The following is a 24,419-nucleotide window of genomic DNA, read 5'->3' as shown; positions in this document are numbered from 1 at the left end:
TTCCTTGCACACTCATGGTATAACTATACCATTATTTAAATAATTAGAATGTGAAAATATGACAAACATAACATATAAAGAAGAAAAGCAAAGCTAATTGAGTCTGATAACAATATAATGTCAGCCTTGACATATACTCAGTGATCACAAATATTATACTTATTTTTACTAGATTTTTCAAAGGTCAATCCAAAAACTTGGAAAATATCCAAATGTACTGGTAGTCATTCCTTGGGTATAGTTTCGTAAAATTCAAGTAGTTGGATGGATGACAATTTTACCAGCTATGATGAACAATACATATAAAGCTGGTGTTTCTACATGTATATCAAAATTCCTCCAGTGATTCTCAAAGACATAATTTCCATTTGTGATGCCCAGTCAGTGATATTAATGTATGACTTTTTTGAAGTACTTAGTTTAACTAGCATAAAAGACGTTATAAGCAGTTCAACTTGGCGTTGGCAACTCCTGCCTCTAGGGACTTGATGAGCCAAAACTGTGAATAGTAAATGCAGCCTACCAGCTGCTCCTTTCATACTTATGATATGTAGCAACAACTTGTGTTTAGAATATATTGACACTTGGTTTCATATTTACAATTCTCAGATTCACACATACACACACACATACACTCAACCTGTTCAACCTGTTGTTCTTATTTGTTGCACAATTATCATCAACTTTCAGACTTCAAGAAAACAATTGATGGTGTTTGGAGGTGTTTGTCCCGGAAGTCCTAAGGACTCTTCTACAGTTTGTTGAAACTGAATTAAAATCTAACAAGTATCCAAAGGTTTCTTGTGCATGAAATATTAAAAACATGGCTTCTGGAGGACGCCGTGAAGATCCTTATACACAGAGATACTTCCATGGGAGGATAACCCGTGAAGAGGCGGAGGTCAAGTTAAGAGGACAAGGATGTAGCAATGGATTATTCCTGCTGAGAGAAAAACTCAATGAAACAGGTTCCTATGTACTGTCGTTGTGTTACAACCACAATGTCTTCCATTATGAATTGAAAGCTCATGGAAATGGCATGATTGCTATAGAGGACGGAAAACGATTTACTGGACCCATTGAACTGATCCGTCACCATCAAGCACATTTGGATGGACTTTTAACAAAGTTAGTGCGTCCTTGTAATCTCCCTGAAGGAGAGTTCGCCGTCACATTTGAAGGAATGAACAGGAGGGAACTGAGAGAAAGTTTACATCAGGCGGCAAATGCACTGGTAAGGGCTTCGGTTGTGCTTAGTCCCAAAACAATTTCACCAAAATTTAAACAGTTACCAGGGTGTTATTTCCTGATTATGTAGTAGAGGAATGTACTGTGTGTAAATTGCACACTTGATGGATGGAGGCCCCTGCTTCAAATTCGCATAATTCCTGTAAAAAGAAGCAAAAAGTTCACAAATGTTTCGACCCAGAGTAGTCCTTTGTATACAAGGATCTAGTTACAGTATATTAAGACCTCCTATTTGATACAGTAATTTCTTGGAAGGCTTGTCTGTTGTAATATTGAATTTCTCTGGTGGAATTTTTCTTACGCAAAGCACTTATTTTTGTGGTCAAAAGGGCAAGCTACTCTACTTTTTCTACGTGTTATCTTACTGAGCATACCAAATCTTTAAAAAAGCCTGTAGGCGGAAAAAAGGCATTCTCGTAAATTTGTTGTTGTACCAGCCACTAGGTACTTGTCAAAGAAGATCTGATATAGTTATGTAGCAGTCATTACTGCTACATGCCATATTTATCGTCAAAATATATTTTGTCACTGTGATACACTTTTGTATGCAAGGTGAGATATTAACCCTTTGAGCGCCAAAGTCAATTTTTGTCACCTTTATAAAATGTGCCCCTGTCAAACTCTTTTTGATTTTTGCCAAAATTTTGGTGAAAAACTGTAGCCAATGAAATGTGATATCAATTTGATCCAAAATTATCAAAAAAATTACAGAAAAATTCATAAAAATTGGTAAAATGTTGGGCTGAAATTTTGGTGGGAAAAATTACAGCCTTCAAAGGGTTAATGTAAAGTATGGACAGGCTCCTTTGTACATCTTTTCGTTGAGAGGTCTGAAACTTGCAAGGTAATTTTTTCAAATATAGAAATGTAGCTGTATCTGTGAGAAGAGGTTACAGGCATTATCTAAATGGGACGCTGGCAATGGACTGGCTAGTGAAGAGACAAGTCTTTCTTGTTTTAGCAGATTTCCAATATAAAAAAAGAAATGCAATACATTCATAAAGTCAACTATGAGCTCTAATTGTTGTGATGCATACAGCACAACAAACACCATTCATTTATTATAGCCCTTTCATTTATTTGATGGTTTGAAATGAAAAGCATCTACAGTATGTAAAAATACTTGCCAAAGTGTGACCACAACGTTTTCCGTCATTGGCAATGAATGTACAACTTAGATTGTAACAACTAAATCATTTTCGATTTGCAAGTCACATAACGCTGCCCTGAGAAAGTACACAAAAACAGTGAACAATCGACCAAAATTTAGCCAATGATTGAAATGGTGACATTTTCAAAGACAATATGGCGTAATAATGGGAATCAAAAACAGCTCACCTTAGATTTGATGGTATGTTTTTTGTGAGCAAAATACATAAAGATATAGCTAACAGGGCTTTAACAACCAATAGATAATACAGCTGTGAACCTGCATCTACCCGGTAACCCCTCATTCTATATTATTTGAAAGGAAACACTCCATAACATGATCTCCCGTATGACATTATTGCTATCACCAACATGAAGGATTATCATCTTGACTGAACAAGTCGTTAACAGCTCATAGGATAACAGATTGTTGATGAGTAGCAATAACTAAGTGGGAAGATTAGAGTGAGCAACGAACAAACTTCTTTGAAATTCTTTACAGAGATACTGGTAAGGGGGGATTACTTCAGTGCAGGCGTGTGTTATAAATATACTTACTTAACTATAATTTAATAATTCAATTTAGTATTCTTCAAACCCCGGGCAGAAAGTTTATGTTTCGAGTTTGATAGAGCAACCATCAGTGTACATATTTATTTTACATCGAGAAATTTATGGTATCAGTTTCATGATCATTTCTGTCTGTGAATGTGAGCAGGGTCACTCCTCGAGTGTGAGGTAAGCTGAAGTCCTGGTTTGGTGATCTCTCTTTTGCCATGTTTCATCTACAGTCTGGAGGGACTGTATTTCAACAGAATAATACATATTAACTGACTTCTCAATAATAATCAATAATTCATATCAATAATAGTAATTATGATAGTAATAATCGTATCTCAGGGTAAGTGGACAAGTGTTTGAAATATAAATACATGCCACAAAATCCTATATAACAAAAGACAGATATGGTGAAAAAACAGATGGGCATGACACCATTAACAGTACAACAGACATGGACACAGTATAAGATGGAAAAGGAAAAAACAGAACGTAAAACAGCATTATTACCGACTGATTCATTATTCTCTTTTCCAGAATGAAAAAAGGGGGAAAAAATAAAAACTTGATTATGATTTGCCGTGTTTTTATATCTGGTTTCAGTTTTGATCAATAATTGTTATTTCTGCTTTTGTGACATTTCTGTTTGATCAAATTTGTGGATTTCATGTCAGTTGTCCATCATCATCATCATCATCATCATCGTCTGTTGTCTTAACTTCCTTTATTATGGCTTTTGTCCAAATATGGTTCATTAGTCTCTTGGAATGACGTCATTCAGACTTGTTCACGTTTTTTTTTTAACTTGAACACATTTTCAAGCATGTTGTGTCATTATTGATCAAAACTCTTTTCAAACATTGATCCAATTGTTTCGATTTTTTGTTGTAGTGGGCCCTGAGTTGTGCAAATTTGTAAATTGTGACAAGATTAGGAGAAATCAGAACATGATAGAGGATACTGCCATCTCGTTTAGGGCTTAAAGATTTTGAAAGCCCAATGTATGCGTGAAATTAGTTTTTAAGTCCTGTTGATAACCTCATTCAGATTTTTTAAATTCTGATGAATTCAGAAAATTTGTATTTTTAAGAATTTTCCTTTTTTGTTTCGAATACTATATAAAAATATGTAATTAATTTTGTTCTATTTGTGGTAACAGCACTTAGCGACTATCTCACTCAGACGTGCTCACATTGTGTCATCGGTAGTTTTGTATGGTTTTTGAGGGATATTTTTGGCTGTGTGTAAAAACGTGAGCTTCTCAGAAATATCTAATCAGATAGCTCTGACCAGTTTAGCTAATGGTTGTTCCTGTGACTGTATTAGCAAGGATGAGGAAATCATTCTCAAATCCTTTTGCTAGTGGTCAAAATAAAATCACTAGCCCTGCCTCAGTTTCCACAAGCCCACACAGCAACATTTCGTGTAATCAGCTGAATAATTGGTTAATTCACCAGTTAGCAAGAGCAAACAACTAACACAAGCCCAACCACAAAATCTGCTGACCAATGATTTACTTACCCCTGATTGAGATATATCTGTCATCATTTATAGACTACCATGGGAAATTATTGCAGCTTGCCATTTAGATGGTTTAGAAGATCAAAAATTTACTCAAAATTGCTGAAAATTTTACATTTTCAATTTTAAAACGTCACAGCCCAGGCCGCCTTTACAGTGAGCTGCAATAATTTCTGTTGTATCAGTACCAGAATGAAACCGATGTGCTAGACTATTTTTAATTTAATTTTCATATGAAAACGTCACAACAGGGCTTTCTAGGTAAGTTGCCTTTTGTGAAACACGGTTGTGTGGTTGTGAAACTTATCAAAACTACCATCTGCCAGAAAAGGTCATATGTTTATTTTTTTGTGTGTTGTCAAAGTAGAGGATGCAGTAGACCATTACCAGGAATAAGATTCATTTTGTTTCTGCCGAATACAATGACTCAATTTCCTCATTCCAGGAGACATGGTCTGTTTTTATCATAATTACTATCTCAATAAACATTCAAGACAAATCAGTAATTATCCATCTGGCAGAACTGAAATTCACTAAAATTTATTGGAATACCAATATGATTATTGGTGATTTTGAAATTTCTGGGGTAAAAGGTTTGGCCAACCATGTGCTTTTTTTGACAAATGTATTCATAGGTTAATAATATGCAAAATATTCATCTGCATAAGACAAGAATATGCAAATAAGTCAGTGTTATGCAAATTAGCCACCTCTCCTGTTCTAAGCTGTGGAGTACACCGAGTGGTGGATAACTTTTCACAGCTAGTACATTTCAAGTGAGCAAAGTTTTTGTCTTCTAGATTATTTTTACCAGCATTGATGGACTGTGACACATATGTACACATGTAGGAGTGTAGTTTGTGAGTACTTTCTCTTGTGGGTGACATTGTGTGCAGTGAGTTGGTGTCAGTGCGCCCTGAAAGCAATATTTGTATGCACTATTGGTCTACAGTGTGTCCTTTAAGACGTGGAAATTTATAGCCATCTATGCAAATATGGCTGACTCAGACTCAGGCTGAGACTATTTCCAGGAAATGATAAAATACATCAGTTCTGGACCCCAGATATTTTCTATATCAGTCGAGAAGGTGACAAAGTGTCCCTGTAAAACAATATTGAAACTACACCAAGGTAACAAACACCTGAGTATTGAAACCCAACTTCTGTGCACTTTAGACCTGTAGTCTATCCTGTACACACAACATCAGAACTGAAGTGGTGGATTGTAATGTCAGGAATTTGGTGGCACCCTTCAAGTTTCATGTAACTCCATGGTCTTCAACTTACAGAAGAAGATCAAATAAATTTTATTGGTGTTTTCTCAGCATTTTGAATGCAGTATAATATTACAAGTTACACAGTTTGAATTCTGGTGTCTATACAGTATGGCTTATTTAGGAGAGCTCTCTTTATACCTCAAAACACTAACTTTCTGCTCTTTATAAGATTTTGACTTCAAGTCACAATGTTCATTTGCATAGGGAATCACCTGACTGTGATAAAATGGTGACATACGCTATAATTGAATTTAATGTAAACTAACAATTACTACCAATCAATGATAAATTTACACACAGTGCCAATCACCAAAGATTCAAATCTGTATTTGCCCACATGAGACATTGATCACATGTCACCATGGAAACTCAATTGCTCTTCTGTTTGCAAAGTTACCATTTCTAAAATCATATTTCATAACCATGAAGCATATTGGACGTGCTCATTGTCCGAAATAAAGAATTAATAATAATAAAAATAATAATATAAATAATAATAAGGCCAGATGAGTTCAAAACAGAATGGCAACTTTGTCATTTCTGGCAAGAGAGCATTGTAATTTTTAGCTCATTTTAAGAACAAATCTTTGAAATGCATTCAACATTTATGGCAACAGTAATATGATATGCCACCGTCTCCGGGTGGAGGGACGGTGGATACGCCAAAGCATGCAAAGTGTGGTTACTTCTGCTTGCTCTAATTGGAGAGAATGAGCTTTATGCAGAACTCCATACACTAAGAAGTGTGATTGTCACTATTGGTACATGCTTGAAGTACCAGCCGTTGAGTGAATACATGTACTGACAACCATTTTTTAACGCTTAAAGTATCCATTTAAATAACTGTGTCACACTGTTTTCATATGCTAAGGGGGAACTTTCAGTCCAGATACCAAATCATTTTGTTCACCATTGTCAGCTTTTTTCGTACATACTTGATTGTGATAGTACTTAAGCATTCCTGTGGCGTTGAGAGAAAATATGACAAATTGTCGACAACCAACAACAAAGATAGCCAGACAACTGGTAGATCTTCAGAGTTACACTGTCTGACTATTGATACAATCGATATCAATGCAAGTATTGGTCTCTGGCTACTTGTACAGATTTATTGTTTGTTCTCATCACTTGCATTTATCATAAGGGTATAGCTTGAAGGGTGGTGAGCCAATAAAATGGGCCTGATTTCCACAGTCAGTTTATACTGGGGGTGTTCCTGTTTTACATATCAGTATAGTGACTCAGTTTACTTAGGAACAGCATGAATGTGAAAAGCTCACATTTAGTTCCTAAATCACTGCACATGTATATTATATTGTACCAGTGTATTGATGGTGAAAATACAGCAATCTGATTGGTCAAGCCGTGACTCGTGAAACTGATCATGTGATGTTTGCAATATTGCAAGTCCAAATTTCAATACACTTTTATCATAAACAGCAAATTCAAGTCAATTCTAAATGAGAAGCAATAAACCACAGCCAGTGACATATGTCTTGGTTTTGATTAGTTCACGCCATATACGCACTTATTTTATCATGTGTTTAGGCAGGTATATACAGGTATACGTTAAACTGATCAAAATTTTGTTGTACAAATATTGCTCCTATATATTATATATCACATTTACTATGGATTTGAATATTTGTCTCCTGCATTAAAGTAAGGTCCATTCACTATTGTAAGTGGTGATAGTGTACCTTGATCAGTTGTAAATACAGGAGTTGTTTTGTCTCTTCACTGACTCGCTGCAGTGTTTCATCAAGAGAGGGGGATGGGGGATTCCCCTCTGTTGACATGTTAGCACCCCTTGTAATTTTTCAATGGGGGACCAGCCCCCCATGAAATGGTACCAGTCACACCTTAGAGATACAAGTAGAACATATGAACTGGTGAAATCGCCCCAACATTTTCTGGTGTAAAAGGGGGGAACCCCCGTGTTGATGCCATCCTGGATGAAATACTGCTGTAAGAGCCACCTGTGTAATCGTCTTGTTCCATTTACAGTACAAACAGTAATAAATACATTATTTATTATTATAGAAAGTTTTCATAGGTCATGACATCATCGTACTGTTGAGTCTCCAATTACCTAATACAATCGTGACTGTTCATTGATTGTTTCATTCATATTCAGTATTTTACAGTATTTTTATCAACTGTTGTGGTGCAATGTTTTTAAAGTGAGAATGTCAAGGAAACATATATATGATTGCAAGAACAAGCTTCCCTTGAACCAGTCACTTCTAAGAAGTGAACCGTTGAAGCAATTTTGTATTCCACCTTGTTGAACCAAATATTAACACGATTTGGATAAGGACTGTTTCTCTATTCATAATGTACCCACATACCAGGGTATACATGTAGTGATATATAGAAATAATAACACTATACACTTATGTTGCATTAATGTGTAAATGATTAATCTTTGTAGATGAGGAGGTGGATAATTGAAATGAGAAGACCACAAACATCACAATTTTTCGCAATCAAAATTCATTAAAATTCAAATTAGGGGAGATTGACCTCTATTTCACTCATTATTTACAAATTTACACAAACAACTTGCATATATCACAGCTATTATACATCATTGAAACTGGACATGCATGTGCTTTTCTTAGTCATCGTCCAGAATTGCTTCTGAAATATTCTGTTGTTCAAAAAACTTTAAAGCAGTTTGATTAAACTTCCAAGAAGCTGATTCAGTAATGTATTGAATTCGGAGGAAGTTTAAAACATAATTTTTATCAGAGAGTTTCACACTTCCAAACTTTTATTTATGGGAGAGGGAGGGGGCTTAAGGTCATGCAAATATGATGGGTTTTGTTAGCAGTCTGCGTGTATTAATTTCCACAGTCCCTTAGCTTGAGCTTTCAAGATTCTTGTAAATTTTTGAAGATAACGAAAAATACCATTTGACTGGATATGTGATGTGTTTTCTTGCAGGGAGTGGCAGATTTGCCGGACCACCAGCTGGAAAGGACCGTTATGAAAACAATCCACTTGCAGAAACCCTGGTTCCATGGAAGTATCAGCAGAGACCAGGCAACAGCAAAGATCGAAAAAGCCGGACACAATGACGGAAAATTTCTGTGAGTGAATGCATATGATTAATAGCCAAAATAGACACACCTGAAGAATGCTTGGCCAAATATCCATCATGATAGTGAATCAAATATTCATAAGGGGTCCTTTCTAGCTTTTTGAAGCACTGGACCCCTTAGGATTATGGTGATTTGCAAAGTTGTTCAATTTTTCGGTCCTGTATTGTTCAGTATTGCTGACAGAAAAGTCAGGTCATGCCATCGTTTTGTGAGAAACTCATGCATAAGTCATGGCTGTCTATGTGTTACGGGTATCATGTACCCCGCAGCAAGATGGACGAACAACTCCAGCAAACATCTGTGGGGAACGACTACTCCCTGTGTGTAACCTTGGCTAGGGTTTGCAGTCAAGAAATGAAAATCAGACAGTTTTCACTCTTGATGTAGGGTTGACAAAAGAATCACCCAATAGCATACTAAGCAACTACAGTTTTCCTCCTGGTTTCATCACAGACATGAGTTCAATGACATAAATTTTGCATGTAAGACAAGGTATAGTTTGGCAAACAACACATGATCATGTAATCTACAAATTTTAAGGGAAATGGCACATCCTTCCGTCATTGTGCATGTTTAGTTGGTCCAACCAAATGCCTTCACTTTGTTATATACATAAAATTTCCCCTGTTTATGAAAGAAATATGGCAGAAAGCGAAAAAGAGAAATTGACTTCCTTGATATAGGTAGTTACAGTGGATGTTTGATGACTTAAAACACAAACTGGAAAATAGCTAGCTCAAAACTAATTTGCTAACTTATACATGTAGTATGTGACAGATTTGGAGGGTTAACATTAGACAAAGGAAATGCTACAGTTGTCCTTCTTGCTTGTCCTTCTTGGTCTGTGATATAATGTATGAAATTATGATTTTATTTCATTTCTGCTATCGGATAAGGTCTTTGTTTATCTGTTACTGGAAAACGTTGCATTCAAAACAGAGGTACATGTAAAGGTATGGCAAGACTTAGTTTCATTGTTTACTTGTTTAGAGAGCCGTGACAATATTATCAGCAACCCCTGACCTTTATGATCTTGATTTAGAATTTATGGTGAAGATACTGGAAATGTCAGGGATAATTGATGTATGGAATTATTTCAATTATGCGTTTCTTCTTAGTTTTCCAACAGCAAAGGAAATTGCTTGTTCAAGTTTCATGCCAATCACGGTGTTAGCAGTGTTTTGAAATCTGTTCCTGTCTATTTTTAGAAACTGGTCATCAAGAATACTGCACGCAGTCTTTATGCCATGGCTTACTGTTAGGTCAGAGTTGTTGCATGTGATTGCCTATTCATATCCTGTTCTACTTAAAAAAAGCACGGTCATATGCAAGAGGGGTTACTGCAGTGACCGACTTCAAGAAAACTAACAATGTGACAGAAATGGCATATTGGTCTGAGTCTGTATATTGAACATTTCAGTGACCTTTTGTGGTCATACCAAACCATGCGTGCATGACTCCTTAAGGACACAAGTCATGAGTTTGTCATGTGTTTGGCATAACCATAACCTTTGCTGACACTGACAAAAATTCAGTTTCCTGTAATGTTCAAAAAAAGAGGTATCATCAATGTTTTCCTCTCAGATTTGACCCTTTTACCACCCCTTGCAAATGTGAAAGGTCCCATTACAGTGGGAATGTACCAGGTTCTGGTGGTGCCAGGTGTGGGATAACCTAACAAGTGAACGAAGAAAATATCTAAATATCAGTCTAACTAGAACCAGCGTGACTAATTGACTGATTTATTAATTCTCTCCAAAAATAACATTTTTAGTGGCATATCATGATTTAGCAAGTGGCCAGCAGAAGTGTTGTGTCATATTTGTCTAATTTTGTGGCCATATATGGTAACAGTCACTGAATCCACTTCATCTTAATTCATTATCAACTTGACTCATTTTATTTCAACGGTTGCAAACATATCCCTATATTTCGTCTCTGATGCAATATCAAATATGCTGGAGCCATGAAATAATCAAGGAATGTAATTATCAAGGTCCTGTTAACTTATTTCAATAGTACATACACAAAAACCCCCAACAAAAAATGTTTGAACGTGCTGACCTACTTCCAAACGTATCTCACCAACTTAAAGAAATTCCCCTGAATTGTAAAAAAGTTCAGGAAAATGTGACTTTAATGGCAGATGCTGTACATGTCCGTTAAATGACCTCAACAAGGGTTGTCCAGCTGCGTACGAGCTAACTGACAGCAATTTTGTCTTGCAGCGTTCGAGAAAGAGAAGGCGGAAGTTTTGCTATCGGAATAAGCTATAGAAAAACTGTCTACCATTACAAAGTTGACAAGGATAACATAACAGGCAAATACTCCATTCAAGATGGTCATAAATTTGACTCACTGTATCAGGTACGTGTCGTATACCAGCACCTTTAGTCAGGTTAAAAAAAATATGTATTTACTCTGTTATTTATTTATTTGTTTTTTTAATGTGTGTTAGCTAATTGTATCTCAAATTGCAATAATTTTGATATGAGAGTTCCAGTAAGCAATGCAATGAGGTTAGTAGGAATAGTAAATCATTGTAAACTTGTACACGACCCAGAAACCGTAATTTTACATCCGGACATAATTATGGTATATAATCTCATGACTTTTACCACATGCTGGATAACAGGGAAGGCGCAACAAAGCACTGTCCCTGTGTTCTGAGGGTTGAAGGGTCAGACATATGGCAGTACACATTTGATGTATGTTTCTGCCACCTGTTGACACATGAACTTACGAGTAAATGTCAACAACGAGGCTGCCGCTGTACACATTATCATGATACACAAGCGTCAATATTGATGCAAGAGAGGATGGATAAATGTTGACGTATTTGTATAATCATGTTAGATAATTCCTGTTAAGCTCCAGTTTGTTCTTTTAAGATGTTGACTATTAGGAGATTGTGGTAGCACACGTCTGGTGTGATTGCTGTGATGGTTTTTACAGTTTTAGAAATGAAACCTGCATACATGACTTCTTACATGTAAATGCATAGTGCAGGATAAATACCCAAAATTAATTCTGTTCCCCTTTGTATCAAACTGTCTGTAAAGGCATATGTGACAAATTAGCTGTATGTCCAATATCTCACATTCCTTGTGTCATATTGGCAATTTTGACGGTTGTGCTGCTTCAGACAGACATGCCATGTGGTATTGTGGTTGACACAGTTTAAAGGACACACATGCTGATGCGAGACACAGTAATAGGTTATGTTAGATAGTAGCCTCTAAATATTCCCTGATACATGTACATGTACTTCATTGAATTATGATATCATATATTTTCCCCAATCGTTCCTCATATCAATGTTCCTTTTTTGCAGGTCATGGCAATGCATCTAATTTGGCATGAACAGATGCGATATTCCATTTCCTTGTCAATTCTGTGAATTCATACATCACTCATTTCCCAATCAATCACATTGACTGAACAGACCTGAATGCATTGTTTAAAGAACTTGCATGATTCAGTGTTCACTGTTGATTGTATATTTATACAAACTGAACATTCTGGGTCTCTACATGTTTTGCCTTCAAAATATCACTCAACGACCAAATATATGTGGTTCCGTTTACTTCTAGCGTTAAAAATGTTTTAGTGAGATATCCAGTGCTACTACTCTGTCACCGTCATGCTGACTGGTGTATGAATAGCTCAGAGGGTCCCAATTGCTAAGTTTACAGGAACATTGATATGCAACTTTATTTTCATGTTTTAGTGGCAGCAAGCTCTAAAAGCAGAAGTTCAACATGTGAATCAATGTCAGATTTTTGGAAAAATTCCATTCTGTTCAGATGGCAGTGTAACACAAGTTTATGATCACTGGCATTCAATTGTTGAAGACCTCAAATTAGCCACTCCCATATGCAAATCCCTAATGTCTTTTTCAATTAATTTGCCCATTTTCCATGAAAAGACAGAGAAAACACTGATTAACAGCAAAAGTTTTACATGAACACATGAGACAACTGCATAGCATTTCCCCCTCAATATGTCTTTTGTGTAATTGATCACACTTTTTACCTACATCTCCTACATTGACTCTATAATTTTAACTTTATTACTTTTATACTACTTTAAGTTTTTAGCAAAATAAAAGAATCTTAGCTTAATATAAAGCTCCAGCCAAGCAATCATAATTACATCACTTATCAGTCGATGTGGTATTAACACTGGAACTTCCTTTGGTCAGTGGCGCGTCAATTTTTGTTGAGAAGGCGCGCTGTAGCAGACTGACTTTATCTCACAATGACAGATGAAGGTAGCAAGTAAGAAGCAGTTGATATGTAAAGGCATTGCCTAACATCTGAGAGACTTTTGGTGCCTTATTAACATTTCTTTATTGTCTCTCTAGATGATTGATCATTACAGCAAGAAGAAAGATGGACTTCTGTGTGAACTAAGCGAAGCTGTTGTTGCAGAAAGTTTCAGTAAGTCTTGTTTCAGTTTGTGTACTCTTTCTTTGAAGTAAGTAAAAAAAAAACAATTTCAGCAAGCGGTGTCTTGTGGACATTGCTTCCAGGGACACATTGGTGGCAACACTAGCAAGTCTTGTCAGTGACTTAGAACTTACCACATAAATTATCATAAATTGCAGTGTAGATGGATTGAACATTTTAAAATGTACTTGAAATTGCAACAGTTGTTACTGACAGACTTCAAGCTGGGCTGAAGCCAAACACACCTAAACAGTAGGGCTCACGTATGCTGTATATCAATTTTCAAACATTTATCAAGGTACTCGTTGAATGTTGGCTTTTTATGGTGGAAAAATTATGGTATTACCATAAATGTACATGTGTTAGTTCTGCTTTGAAGAAATGATTTTTATGGCAGCTGCAGGTCTTAGCTAGAAGTCACTGATAAATGTTTCAGTGTCAAGAGAACTTGAAAACGTCCTTGCCATAAAGACCTGGATTTGCCTTAATTTCTGTGGTATACTTTGGTTGAACAAGAACATCGAAGGATTATGGACTATGTTCCAATACTGACCACTACTTTGTAAACATGCAATGGAATTGATCGTAATGGACTTATCACCATGTTTATCCAATTATAGTACCCCTTATCCCTGCTCAGCCACACAAAACTTTGGGTATTCTAGAGTTTCTTACAATCGAAGTACTCTATATGTTTTCTGCTCCTCATGTTTAATTTACATTAATTTATGCATGTCCATTGAGCGTCTATCTCAAATTTTCAATGACTTTCGAATATCTATTTATGTTAGGAGATGAAAAATGCTCTGACAAGGTTTGATTGACTCTTCTTGCATGTCTTGCGATCATTGCATTGTGAATCATTTTTTTATCAAAACAATGTGTTATTGTGTCAATATGGGCCTTATCCCATTATCAGTTAACTGTGTGTATCAAATCCTGATATACTATCAAGTTCTGTTTTGATAGTTTTACTTTACTCGTTTTATTTTCCTCTTTGTAGAAGCAACCTCACCAACAAGTCGCCAGAGTCTAGGATTACCAAATGCGCCGTGGAAATCCCCAGTGAGTCATACACTTTTTTTCATAAATTTTTCCTCATACATATCTTTTTTCCTGCTTCAGCTACAACCTTTGACATTCAAATGCTAATACATAAACTATGTGTCTGCTATGTGTATTTGAGTGCACATAATCTATGGACTTGGTATACAGGTACCGGTCTATCATGCACTCATGCACTTCCTTCCAAAATCCACAGAGACCAAACACACTATGCTGGTGTCCGCGCTTATCATCCACCACTCAAGCTCACCCAAATATGGTCAAGGTGATTCTACAAGCTGTTAATGCTTTCTCTTAATAACATTCTAAATATTTACAACTTTTTTTTTTCAACCCCATCGAGTCACTGGAAAATGATGTCGCTGAAGTTCAAATGTGAGAATTACAGTACCATACAAATAGGCATTGTTCTTTTTTGCTCTTTTCTGATAGAAAAATTAGCGAGTGGAGTAAACTTAATCTCAATCTGTACCATTTTAGAGTTGACCCTCAGCGTTGAAGAGTTAAAACTCATGAACAGCCATTTTCTGTTGCTTGCATGTTCCCATGGAAACAAAGTTATGTCAGGGAAACAGGGATAGCAAAAAGAACATGTAGCAGTAGACCATAGGCAAGGTACCTGGCTGGTCAGATCCACCATCCAATCAGTAAAGATTTCAGTTCTATAGATAAATTTTGATGTAAAGCTGTATGCCATCTGTTACACCAAGGAAAGTTCTTAATGTCTCAAACATTCTTAGAAAATTTCTCATGCCTCAAAAATCACACAGTATTATGTTCCAGGTTTTGTTTGCATGACACCAACATTGGATCAAAGTTGACATGTGTTTGACCCTTCTTTACAAATTTGATCATAGAAAATTCAACACAGAACTTTTCATCGATGTTCATGAAACAAAGCTATATCCTGCTTATTTTTTAAGTTACTGTAGAAAGAGACGCTATAGATAACTCCAAACCAGCCTGTAGGCATGCTATATTCAAACTTACTCAACAACCAAGAATCAAGTTGGTTAGCAACTTTGTTTGGCACATTCATTTGCTTGCTTCACTGTGTGAGATTTGGAAGGGGTTTGGCCAAGCATTATTGGGTGTACGTAACTGTATGCCATGCTTCTGATATGACTTCAAATGTGTTTGACCCGTTTTCTCGGAATATTGGTCAATAAGTGCAACAATATCATCTAAGAAATAATATTGTATCTTAAAAAGTAATTGTCAAGGAGTTCACATCTTCTAAATGTTCTTACACTGGAATTGAAAGTCGTCTGCACTCTCAGCATCACACAGCATGCAGCTAACTTCTTCTCTATCCTTTCCTTTACGTGTTTCTCACTCATAATCCAAGCTTTCTCCTGGTGGTGCGGCTTCCCACACATCTCCCATTGCCATAAAGCATAGCGGGCCCTCAGCAGCAGTCACCAATGGCAGTTCTCCAATAGCAGTTCACGGTTCACCATCTCGCACAAGACACATGCAAGCTGGCAGCCCATCCAGAGCCCATCAGCAAGACCACATGCTCAGTGCTTCCCCTCGGCGTAGCCCCATATTTCCTAAATCCAAGTTTAGAGATGGTGCTAGGTCCTCAAGCCCTACCCAGGTATATTTTTACTATCTGTCGTCAGCAGTTTTGATCTGTGGAGATCTCAGATCAAAGGTTGGCCAGGTATATTTTGTTACTATATATCCTATGCTAGTCTTGAGTCCCTAAGATCTCAGGTCAAAGGTCTGCCAGGGGACCTCCATACCAACATGGTTTCAGTTAGGAATGGTGTAAGGAAACATAAATTGTGATCTCTCCTCAGTATTAATTATCTTGATATGCATGGTATGGTAATAGTGGAGAGTGCTTTAAGGTAGTATGTGCCTCAAAAGTGAATACTTACCGACTCTTGAAATTCAAAATGGCCGCCATCCCCGTGTTAACCTTTTTAAGGAAAACATATTTTTTTGACTTTATAAAAAAAAGAAGACCGTGAAAACTTGACTTACTCAAAAGGCTTCAAAATGAGCCCCCTCAAGTGGTAGACAAAAAAATATTGTAAAAAATTGAGAGTGATCATCTATCCTTGAGGCTCATTCTACCTTAACAGTGTATTTTCAAATTTATTTATTTATTCACCAGAAAATTGTCTGTTTATTTTTGCTGTAAACTAACAAATGGGAAATCAAGCACACACCTAGGTGCACATTCTCCTTGTACTAATACTGCAACAGATATAGACAGTCAACAGAAGCCAGCTAATCTTAACGTATAACTGACACATTAATAAACAAAATACATTTAAACTGACATCTAGAAAGTTAGATCACTTGAGAGAGACTTCCATTGTATTTGTAGTGATTTAGACAAGATTATTGTGATATTATACAGTTATACTACTGAAACTTGCTATTGCTCCATTGAAATCAGAATATATAATCAAAACCTACGCGATCGGCACCCTTTTACAGACATCACACGTGTGTGACACAATAAATAGGTGCATATTTTAGAATAACGGCAACTGTTGCTACATGGTACACGCTGTTCTGATGTCAAAGATATTGGATGGTCAGTTAGAGAACACTTTCAAATACAAATTACAGATTCTGATAGTAAATTCTGAAACTTTACAATGATAACCCCCCCCCCCCTAAGTTAATGTTGAATCGTAGTTAATCTGAGTATTGCAGATACTGAGGTAGAAACACCATTAAAGGTCAGCTAGCTAACTCAATGATTGATGCCTCAACTTCAATGAAATTTCCTCATTTTCAACAGCAAAGAGCTCATCTACACCATTTTCATCCCCATACCAATCACCATATAACTTAAACAGCAATATCAACTGATGCATGAATTGCTTTAGTTCCCATATTATTTAAGAATCATATCATGCTTTGAAAATCGGAAATGTTAAAACCACATTTCTGAAGGAGCTGCCGAACTCTGTCTTCGTCAGAGGCTCTTTTATCAACTCAACATCATGACTGTGAGCCATCATTTACTTAAAGAAAACTGCAATTTGCATTGCCGTAGTCTTGTGACATAATATTTCTACATTTTGATAGAAAAATGTTTGGTTGTTTATGAAATCTTCTCTGTGGTGTTTCCTTACATTCTGTGAAAACTTAAGTAAATGTCTAATATTCTTATAGAGATTTTTAGTAAAGATTCCATCAAATGTTATGATTGCCTGGCCATGCCATTTCTGTCATTGCAATGCTTTCTCTCAATGACTTGAGAAATGTCAGTGATGACATTTCATGCTTTTGATATACAAGTACTTAGGAAAACAAATTTTGATCAGGTTGCAGCTGGGCACAGTAGACAGCGGTATCCGTCAGAAAATGATGAGCAGTTCTTTGGCCATATCAAAGACCAACCATGGGACGATGAGCCAGACCACGGTAACACCACTCATACAGTTATTCTTCATTGCTAGCATGCAGCTGCCAACATGCAAGATTTTAAAGATCTTCAAAAATATTAAAAAAAAACATTTGCCCTAGTACTATGTGAAAAGAAATCTGATGCATGCGTGACATCACAGAGTATTGCTTTAAAATCTCACCCAATTGTGCTGTAATTTTTGACTGGCTGAAATTCTGTTAGAAGGTTGTAATTTGATTAGCTACAAGGATTTTCCCAAGTTTTACAAATTCATTCATTGGCCTAAACAGGAAATAGGAGGAAATCTTTTAGCAAAGAAATTGACCAGTCGTGGACAACCTTCCAAGACAATAAATGTTCAGCCTGTAATTGTGATATTTGTTCCTGTTTGAGGGAAGAATGTTATTAAAATTAAATATTTTTTCCAATACAAAGATCCACCATCTGTCCCAGCCCGCCCTCTTCCTCCCCCTCCTGCGGCTACAAGACAACCTGATAGAGAGGAGATCTATGGATCTTCAGTCAGTAACGCTGAGAAAATTTACGACACTGTGGCCAAGAATAAAAAGACATCAACTCTGAACCATAACAATTTAACCCTGACGACACAGTTAGGTGAGTACCACATTTTATAATTTGCCAAAATTGCAATAGATTGTATCATAAACAACTTCATCAGCATATCAGTAAATCCCACTTCTTTATCCTGGCTAAGGTTCAGCAGGTGAGAGTCCTCACCCTGGTGACCTTTGACATCATACAGGGATGTACCACTTCTAAACAAGGTTCAGCAGGTTTGAGACCCCCGCAAACCTTTGACATCATACAGAGATTTACCAACTTCTAAACAGGGTTCAATGGCTTTGAGACCCCTGGTGACCTATGACATCATACTAGGATTTACCTACTTCTAAATAGGGTTCAAAAGATTTGAGGGACAAATTTGCCGTATTGGATGATTTTACTTGTAATAGAATATCACAGATTAAAAGAGTTGATAAATAGTATAATTGGTGTAAAATACATCCTGATTGTTCCCTTACGATAAAATTCTCAGTTTTTGAAAGCAACTCTGTAGACTTTGTTCTATTATGCAGGGCCAGAAATTAAGTCAACTTTCTATTGATATGTTTTGTTTTTGAGTGGTTCACAAGATTTATTTTGTTGATTACTCTGGAAGCCCTTTCAAAAGTTCAAGACAGTGTAACTCACTACTCACATAATATAAATTACCCCAAAGATGGAAACTTTGACAACTGGTGAAATAGTATTGCCCACTACATACAGTATGTTGCACAGTACATCACTGCTTCTCTATTATAACATCAATAGTACACCTACTGATTCAGAAAAAAGTGCAAAGCTAACTGAACAAAATAAATCAAAAATCCCAGACTAAATAGAAACTACTGGTAAGTTAGCAATGAGCCAAGGCTGATCCTAATTGTTGCCTAATTGTTGCTGTAATTGCAATGAGAATCCGCATGTAAACAATAATGATGGCAATTTTTAGTATAATTGTTAATTTTTCTTTGAAATCTCTTGCATGACAATACAGCATAATTTGGACAAATGACAGATAGGTCAGATTAACGGTCGTGCCTTCATTTACAGTGGTTTGTACATGTATGTCCATGGGTAAATGTCCCCAGTGGGTAAATGTCCCCAGTGGGTATATGTCCCCAGTGGGTATATGTCCCCAGTGGGTACTCTCCCCAGTGGGTAAATGTCCCCAGTGGGTAAATGTCCCCAGTGGGTAAATGTCCCCAGTGGGTATATGTCCCCAGTGGGTAAATGTCCCCAGTGGGTATATGTCCCCAGTGGGTAAATGTCCCCAGTGGGTAAATGTCCCCAGTGGGTATATGTCCCCAGTGACTATATGTCCCCAGTGGGTAAATGTCCCCAGTGGGTATATGTCCCCAGTGGGTAAATGTCCCCAGTGGGTAAATGTCCCCAACCCATGGTGTTACTCTTGGAACCTTTCAGAGGAACAGTTTTGGTGTATGTTTCTGCTGTTCTTCTTCCTCTTAGGCAAGGGAAATTTTGGTTCTGTGGTCAAGGGCATATACAAACTGGAAGGCCAAGATATTCCAGTGGCTGTCAAAACACTTAAAGAGGAGGAAAAGATCCCAAATAAAAAAGTAAGTAAAGAGAACAAGGTATTTATCTGGCAATAAACAAAACTGCCGCTTGACCCTTAACATCACATGTAAGTCTTTTTATATGAGGCTGGAGCCAACATTTGGGAGAAGAGAGTTGTTATTAGATTCATGTGGCCGTAAATGATTATTTCATTAGATGACAAAAAAAGGAAGGTTCCAATTCTTGGGCCGAAATTAGAATCAAACTCTTGTGTAAGAAGAGTGCATTTTTCTTTGATATACATTATATTTTAGATTTTTTAGATCTATTCTAAGGTTTCACAGCTCAAAATCAAAGAGCAACAGCTAATTTACATGATAGCAAAATATTTATTAAACACACAAAGGTGGTCTAGTAGTCTATTTTTTGTAGTATTTCCTCTAAGTTGTTGTCTGTCTGTATGGTTGAATTGTGATTATTTTTTACATCAGTTGTGACACATTAGCTTTCTGTGTACAATTTCAGCCAGAGATCATCAAAGAGGCAGAATTGATGTCCCGTTTGGATCACCCATACATCGTCAGAATGATCGGTGAGCTTTCTCATTCTTTGATCCATTTCCGTGCTGAGTACACAGATGCAAGTAACTTGTTTAAATCACCCTTAATTCTTTTTGAAGTTTCTTCAGATTTTCAATATCATGTAATAAGTGCCCAAACAGTGAAATTTTCTGTGTACAACAGCATGAATATTCACTCAGCAACACATACTTTGCATGGAAGCCATAGCTTTGTGTACCAGAAAAACAGGCGGGAAATTCTGCACAAGCTCAGAAAGGTTCAAAGTTAAAGGCAGCCTAATAACGTTAATATTTCAAATACAGGTACTGTATGATTAACATTATGAAATGAATATTAAAAAATTCATCAATCTTGATATGCTTTCATCCAGAGAGGGCATGTTCCGTGTATTTCACTGGTAGAGTAACAGTGACAGTTGTGGACATTACAACGTGACTCACGGTCATGGACATTACAAAGTGACTCTCTGTCTATCATTTGTTAACCAGGTATGTGTCAGGCTCAAGCTGGTGTCATGATGCTTGTTTTAGAGTTGGCTGAACTTGGACCACTCAACAAATACCTGAAACAAAACCAGTAAGTAAAAACAATTCTACAATGGCATATTTATGCTCAGTTCAGTTAAGTTTGATAGAAGTATAAAAATTGTACATTCCTGGAAAATCGTAGAAAGTGCTTGAATTTTAAAGCCTCTTAGAAAGTTCTTGAAAAATGAAATTGAGTCCTCGAAAGTCCCAAAAAACAAATGAGCCACCCATAACTTTTGAAAATCACAAAATAATCGGTCATAATATCATAAAACTGATATGTGGAATGATACATAAAAATGATATGTTATAAAAAATTATCTGAAATATAGTATTTTAGACCTAAAGAGTCCTTGAAAATTGCTGCAAAAGTCCTTGAAAGTCCTTAAGTGAATTTCGATGTATTGCCCCTAAAAAGTGTCTGAGGTCATAATTGCGAGGCAATGACTGGTTCTGTTGGTCATATCCTCTCATATTTTAAGAAACAATGAAAGATGACAAGTATTGTGGGTATTTTTATAGAGCTGCCATCGCAGACTGGTTTTGCTTTTTGCAAGTGTCTTTGTAATGGAGATCTAGATTTATCCCGCCTTATCTATGTTGATACTTCAATTTATTGATTTATTGATTTATTTATTATTTATTCATTAATATGTGCCTATATTATTAAGATGTAATGAGCATGTGCATGTGTACATAACTATCAACATTCAGCAAAAGTATGCTAAAATGTATGCATACAAATTTTGATTGAAATATATATGTGTTGATATCTTCATTTTATCTTATATGGCACCTGTCCTGTATGTAGTCCATGTCACATCTGTTGGGAATTATTTCTTGTCAATCTGTCAGATCATGGTTTCACTTTTGCAGCTTGATATGTAGTATTTACTCACTGTGAAAATGCACCCATTCTGTTCATATTTTCACTTGTGAAGGACGATGAGAGTACGGAACATCTTAGAAATCCTTCTACAAGTTGCCATGGGAATGCAGTATTTGGAAGGTCAGCAGTTTGTGCATCGAGATCTTGCAGCCAGGAATGTTTTGCTAGTGACAGAGACCTATGCCAAGATTTCAGACTTTGGTATGTCCAAAGCCTTGGGTCTTGGAAGTCAGTACTACATCGTAAGTATAGACAGCAATCCTTTCCTCCACAGTGCTTAAAACTGTTTGTTTTCATTTATTTTCTCCAATATATCGCAAATATTCAATTATTTCTCAGGCCCCTCAAAATTCTGTCCTTGTAATTAACTGATAGAAATCACCAGTTATACCAGGGATTTGTGATCATGTTTTCCATTTGGCCGATGTACTGATGAGCTGAAAAAATCTTTATCTTTAGTCAATATTGGTGATAACTTTAAAGCCAAGAACGAGAAAATAATGGAAAGGGACACAGTGTAAAAAAGTTAACAACAAATAACAAGAGTATTCAACCAACTCTGCCTCGGTAGAATTATAATCTTTTTGTTTGATGATTAATTAATTAATCGCCTTAATGATATCTTGGTAACTTTATTATAGCAACCTTTTTTCATGTAAAACTGAGATGAAATCTTCCTCTGGTAAAGGAATCATGCACCAATATGAATCAAAGGCTCAGTATTTGTTTAACTTTTTGTAGTATAAGTACAGTGAAGTATTTTTAATATGACATGGGTTGTATTTGGTTATAATAAATGTGAGCATCTGAATGAAACATCAGTGTTCTGTTTTAATACTATGAAGTGTCTAAGAGTTCATATTTTGGACTTTCTGCCATCATACAGTACAGTAACTTTGGATCTGTCTATTTCCAGGCTGAAACTGCAGGCAAATGGCCATTGAAATGGTACGCACCAGAGTGCATCTACAGGTTCAAATTCAGCAGCAAGGGCGATGTGTGGAGTTATGGTGTTACTGCGTGGGAAGCGATGTCATTTGGTAAAAAGCCGTATGCCGTAAGTAATGACTTTATTGTTTATTAGGTGTATATTGAAGCAGAATGTATCAACATAAGTCTGTTTTGGTAAAACTTTCAATAATTTAGTCATTGCATTGAAAACCAGGTCATCTGTTTTCTGCCCATGATATCTCTGAAAAATTACACAAGTTCAAAACTATAAAAAATATTATAGTATAAACATTGATAAGCATTGAGCAGATGATATATCAAGTAAAATAGAAGTTATGTTGTTCTTGAGTGTTTTAACTGCAGGCTTATCAAGCACTTAGACTGGTTTTCTGTCAAATTTGACCGTAAAGTTGTAAAAAATGTTCTTGATATTTCATGCAAGGAAACTGTAAATTTCCTTTTAATTTTAAATTCTGTTTGGTTATAACACAGGTGATCATAATAGAAAATTTAACGGATCATAATGTTTGAGTGCACTGTATCTGGAGCCAACTATCCATCATAATTCTTTATGGAGAGTTCAAGTTATAAATTTCCTTGTCGGTAAAATTGTTAGCAGAGAATCCTACTTTGTCAAACTTTAGTGTTTGTATAGGTCTTTACAGTAAGTAAAGATTAATTGGATATTTTTGATATTTCTTTTTAAAATTGTGATTTTTCCTGTACCATAACCAGAGAATGAGGGGCCAACAGATTCTGGACCTACTTGAAAGTGGAGAGAGGTTACAGCAACCTGAAAAATGCCCTGATGAAGTCTATCAAGTAATGAAAGATTGCTGGGTCTTTGAGTAAGTCAATATGGCTTTCCTGTTTACTGCCAAGATTTCGAAAATTCTTAACTTCATGCATGTTTTTCATTCCCTTTTTGTAACCCTCTTACCCCATTTCCCTATGTAGAAATCCAACTTCACCATAGAAAACAGTAGGATTGGGTCAAACCATGGCAGTGAAAGGGTAAAGCTCTGTCATGTGTTACCTTTGATGCATTTTCCAGCCTTTGCTTTGTGTTTGGAAACGAGAGCTTTACATGCTTCTTCCAAATTCTTTTACAATGCCTACCTAGTGTCCAACTTGTCAACACAATCCGCTTATGTGCAGAATGGCCAGTGTTATCGCTGTCAACTTAAGGGACCATGCATAATTAAAACATGCACACGATAAATGAAACTAAGTGCACTTGTCCTCATCCCCCTCCCCTTAACGAAAGTTTGGAAGCGCAAAAATCCAACCAAACCTCATTCTGCTTCTGCATACCAACAATCGGTAATTACATCGCTATGAAATCATGCATACGCTACCGACTGCCCCCCACAGTGCATGAGTAAAATAATGTAACAATCATTTTGGATACACTCAAATCAATATCTGTTCAGCACCAACTCAACAATGACGCAACCAATAGTCTAAGAATGAAATGAAACAGTATAGCCAAAATGATTGTTACTCTATTTTACTCATGCACTGATTCACATGTATGTCAAAAGAATGCTGGTGTAATGCCAGTGCTTTACTGGCCTGGTACATGTACATGCCAAACAATATAGCACAATATTTTGCGATACATAAAAACGTGTAGC

At 36.4% G+C, this 24,419-nt stretch overlaps 1 protein-coding gene across 8 annotated transcripts in view; it reads left to right on the top strand.

Annotated features, from left to right (window-relative positions):
* Positions 1–24,419, top strand: part of LOC139139223 (tyrosine-protein kinase SYK-like) — a 29,915-nt gene that overhangs the window by 872 nt on the left and 4,624 nt on the right. For 4 of the 8 annotated variants that reach the window (XR_011553753.1, XR_011553752.1, XM_070708062.1 and 1 more), the window contains exons 2-15: positions 691–1,234; positions 8,703–8,848; positions 11,089–11,227; positions 13,227–13,302; positions 14,315–14,376; positions 15,725–15,976; positions 17,670–17,769; positions 18,188–18,367; positions 19,784–19,893; positions 20,360–20,426; positions 20,904–20,991; positions 21,884–22,073; positions 22,748–22,888; positions 23,518–23,630. Coding sequence is in view for 4 of the 8 variants with exons in the window: in XM_070708062.1 (XP_070564163.1) it covers positions 824–1,234; positions 8,703–8,848; positions 11,089–11,227; positions 13,227–13,302; positions 14,315–14,376; positions 15,725–15,976; positions 17,670–17,769; positions 18,188–18,367; positions 19,784–19,893; positions 20,360–20,426; positions 20,904–20,991; positions 21,884–22,073; positions 22,748–22,888; positions 23,518–23,630 (2,075 nt within the window). In the remaining 4 variants the exon portion in view is untranslated. The remainder of the gene's footprint in view (positions 1–690; positions 1,235–8,702; positions 8,849–11,088; positions 11,228–13,226; positions 13,303–14,314; positions 14,377–15,724; positions 15,977–17,669; positions 17,770–18,187; positions 18,368–19,783; positions 19,894–20,359; positions 20,427–20,903; positions 20,992–21,883; positions 22,074–22,747; positions 22,889–23,517; positions 23,631–24,419) is intronic. The other 4 variants (XR_011553755.1, XR_011553754.1, XM_070708064.1 and 1 more) reach the window with 1 other exon arrangement.

The sequence above is a fragment of the Ptychodera flava genome, chromosome 8 (genome assembly GCF_041260155.1).
Source record: "Ptychodera flava strain L36383 chromosome 8, AS_Pfla_20210202, whole genome shotgun sequence".
NCBI classification, from domain to species: Eukaryota; Metazoa; Hemichordata; class Enteropneusta; family Ptychoderidae; genus Ptychodera; species Ptychodera flava.
Note: the sequence above shows the minus strand (reverse complement) of the source record. Positions and strands in the feature narration are given on the sequence as shown.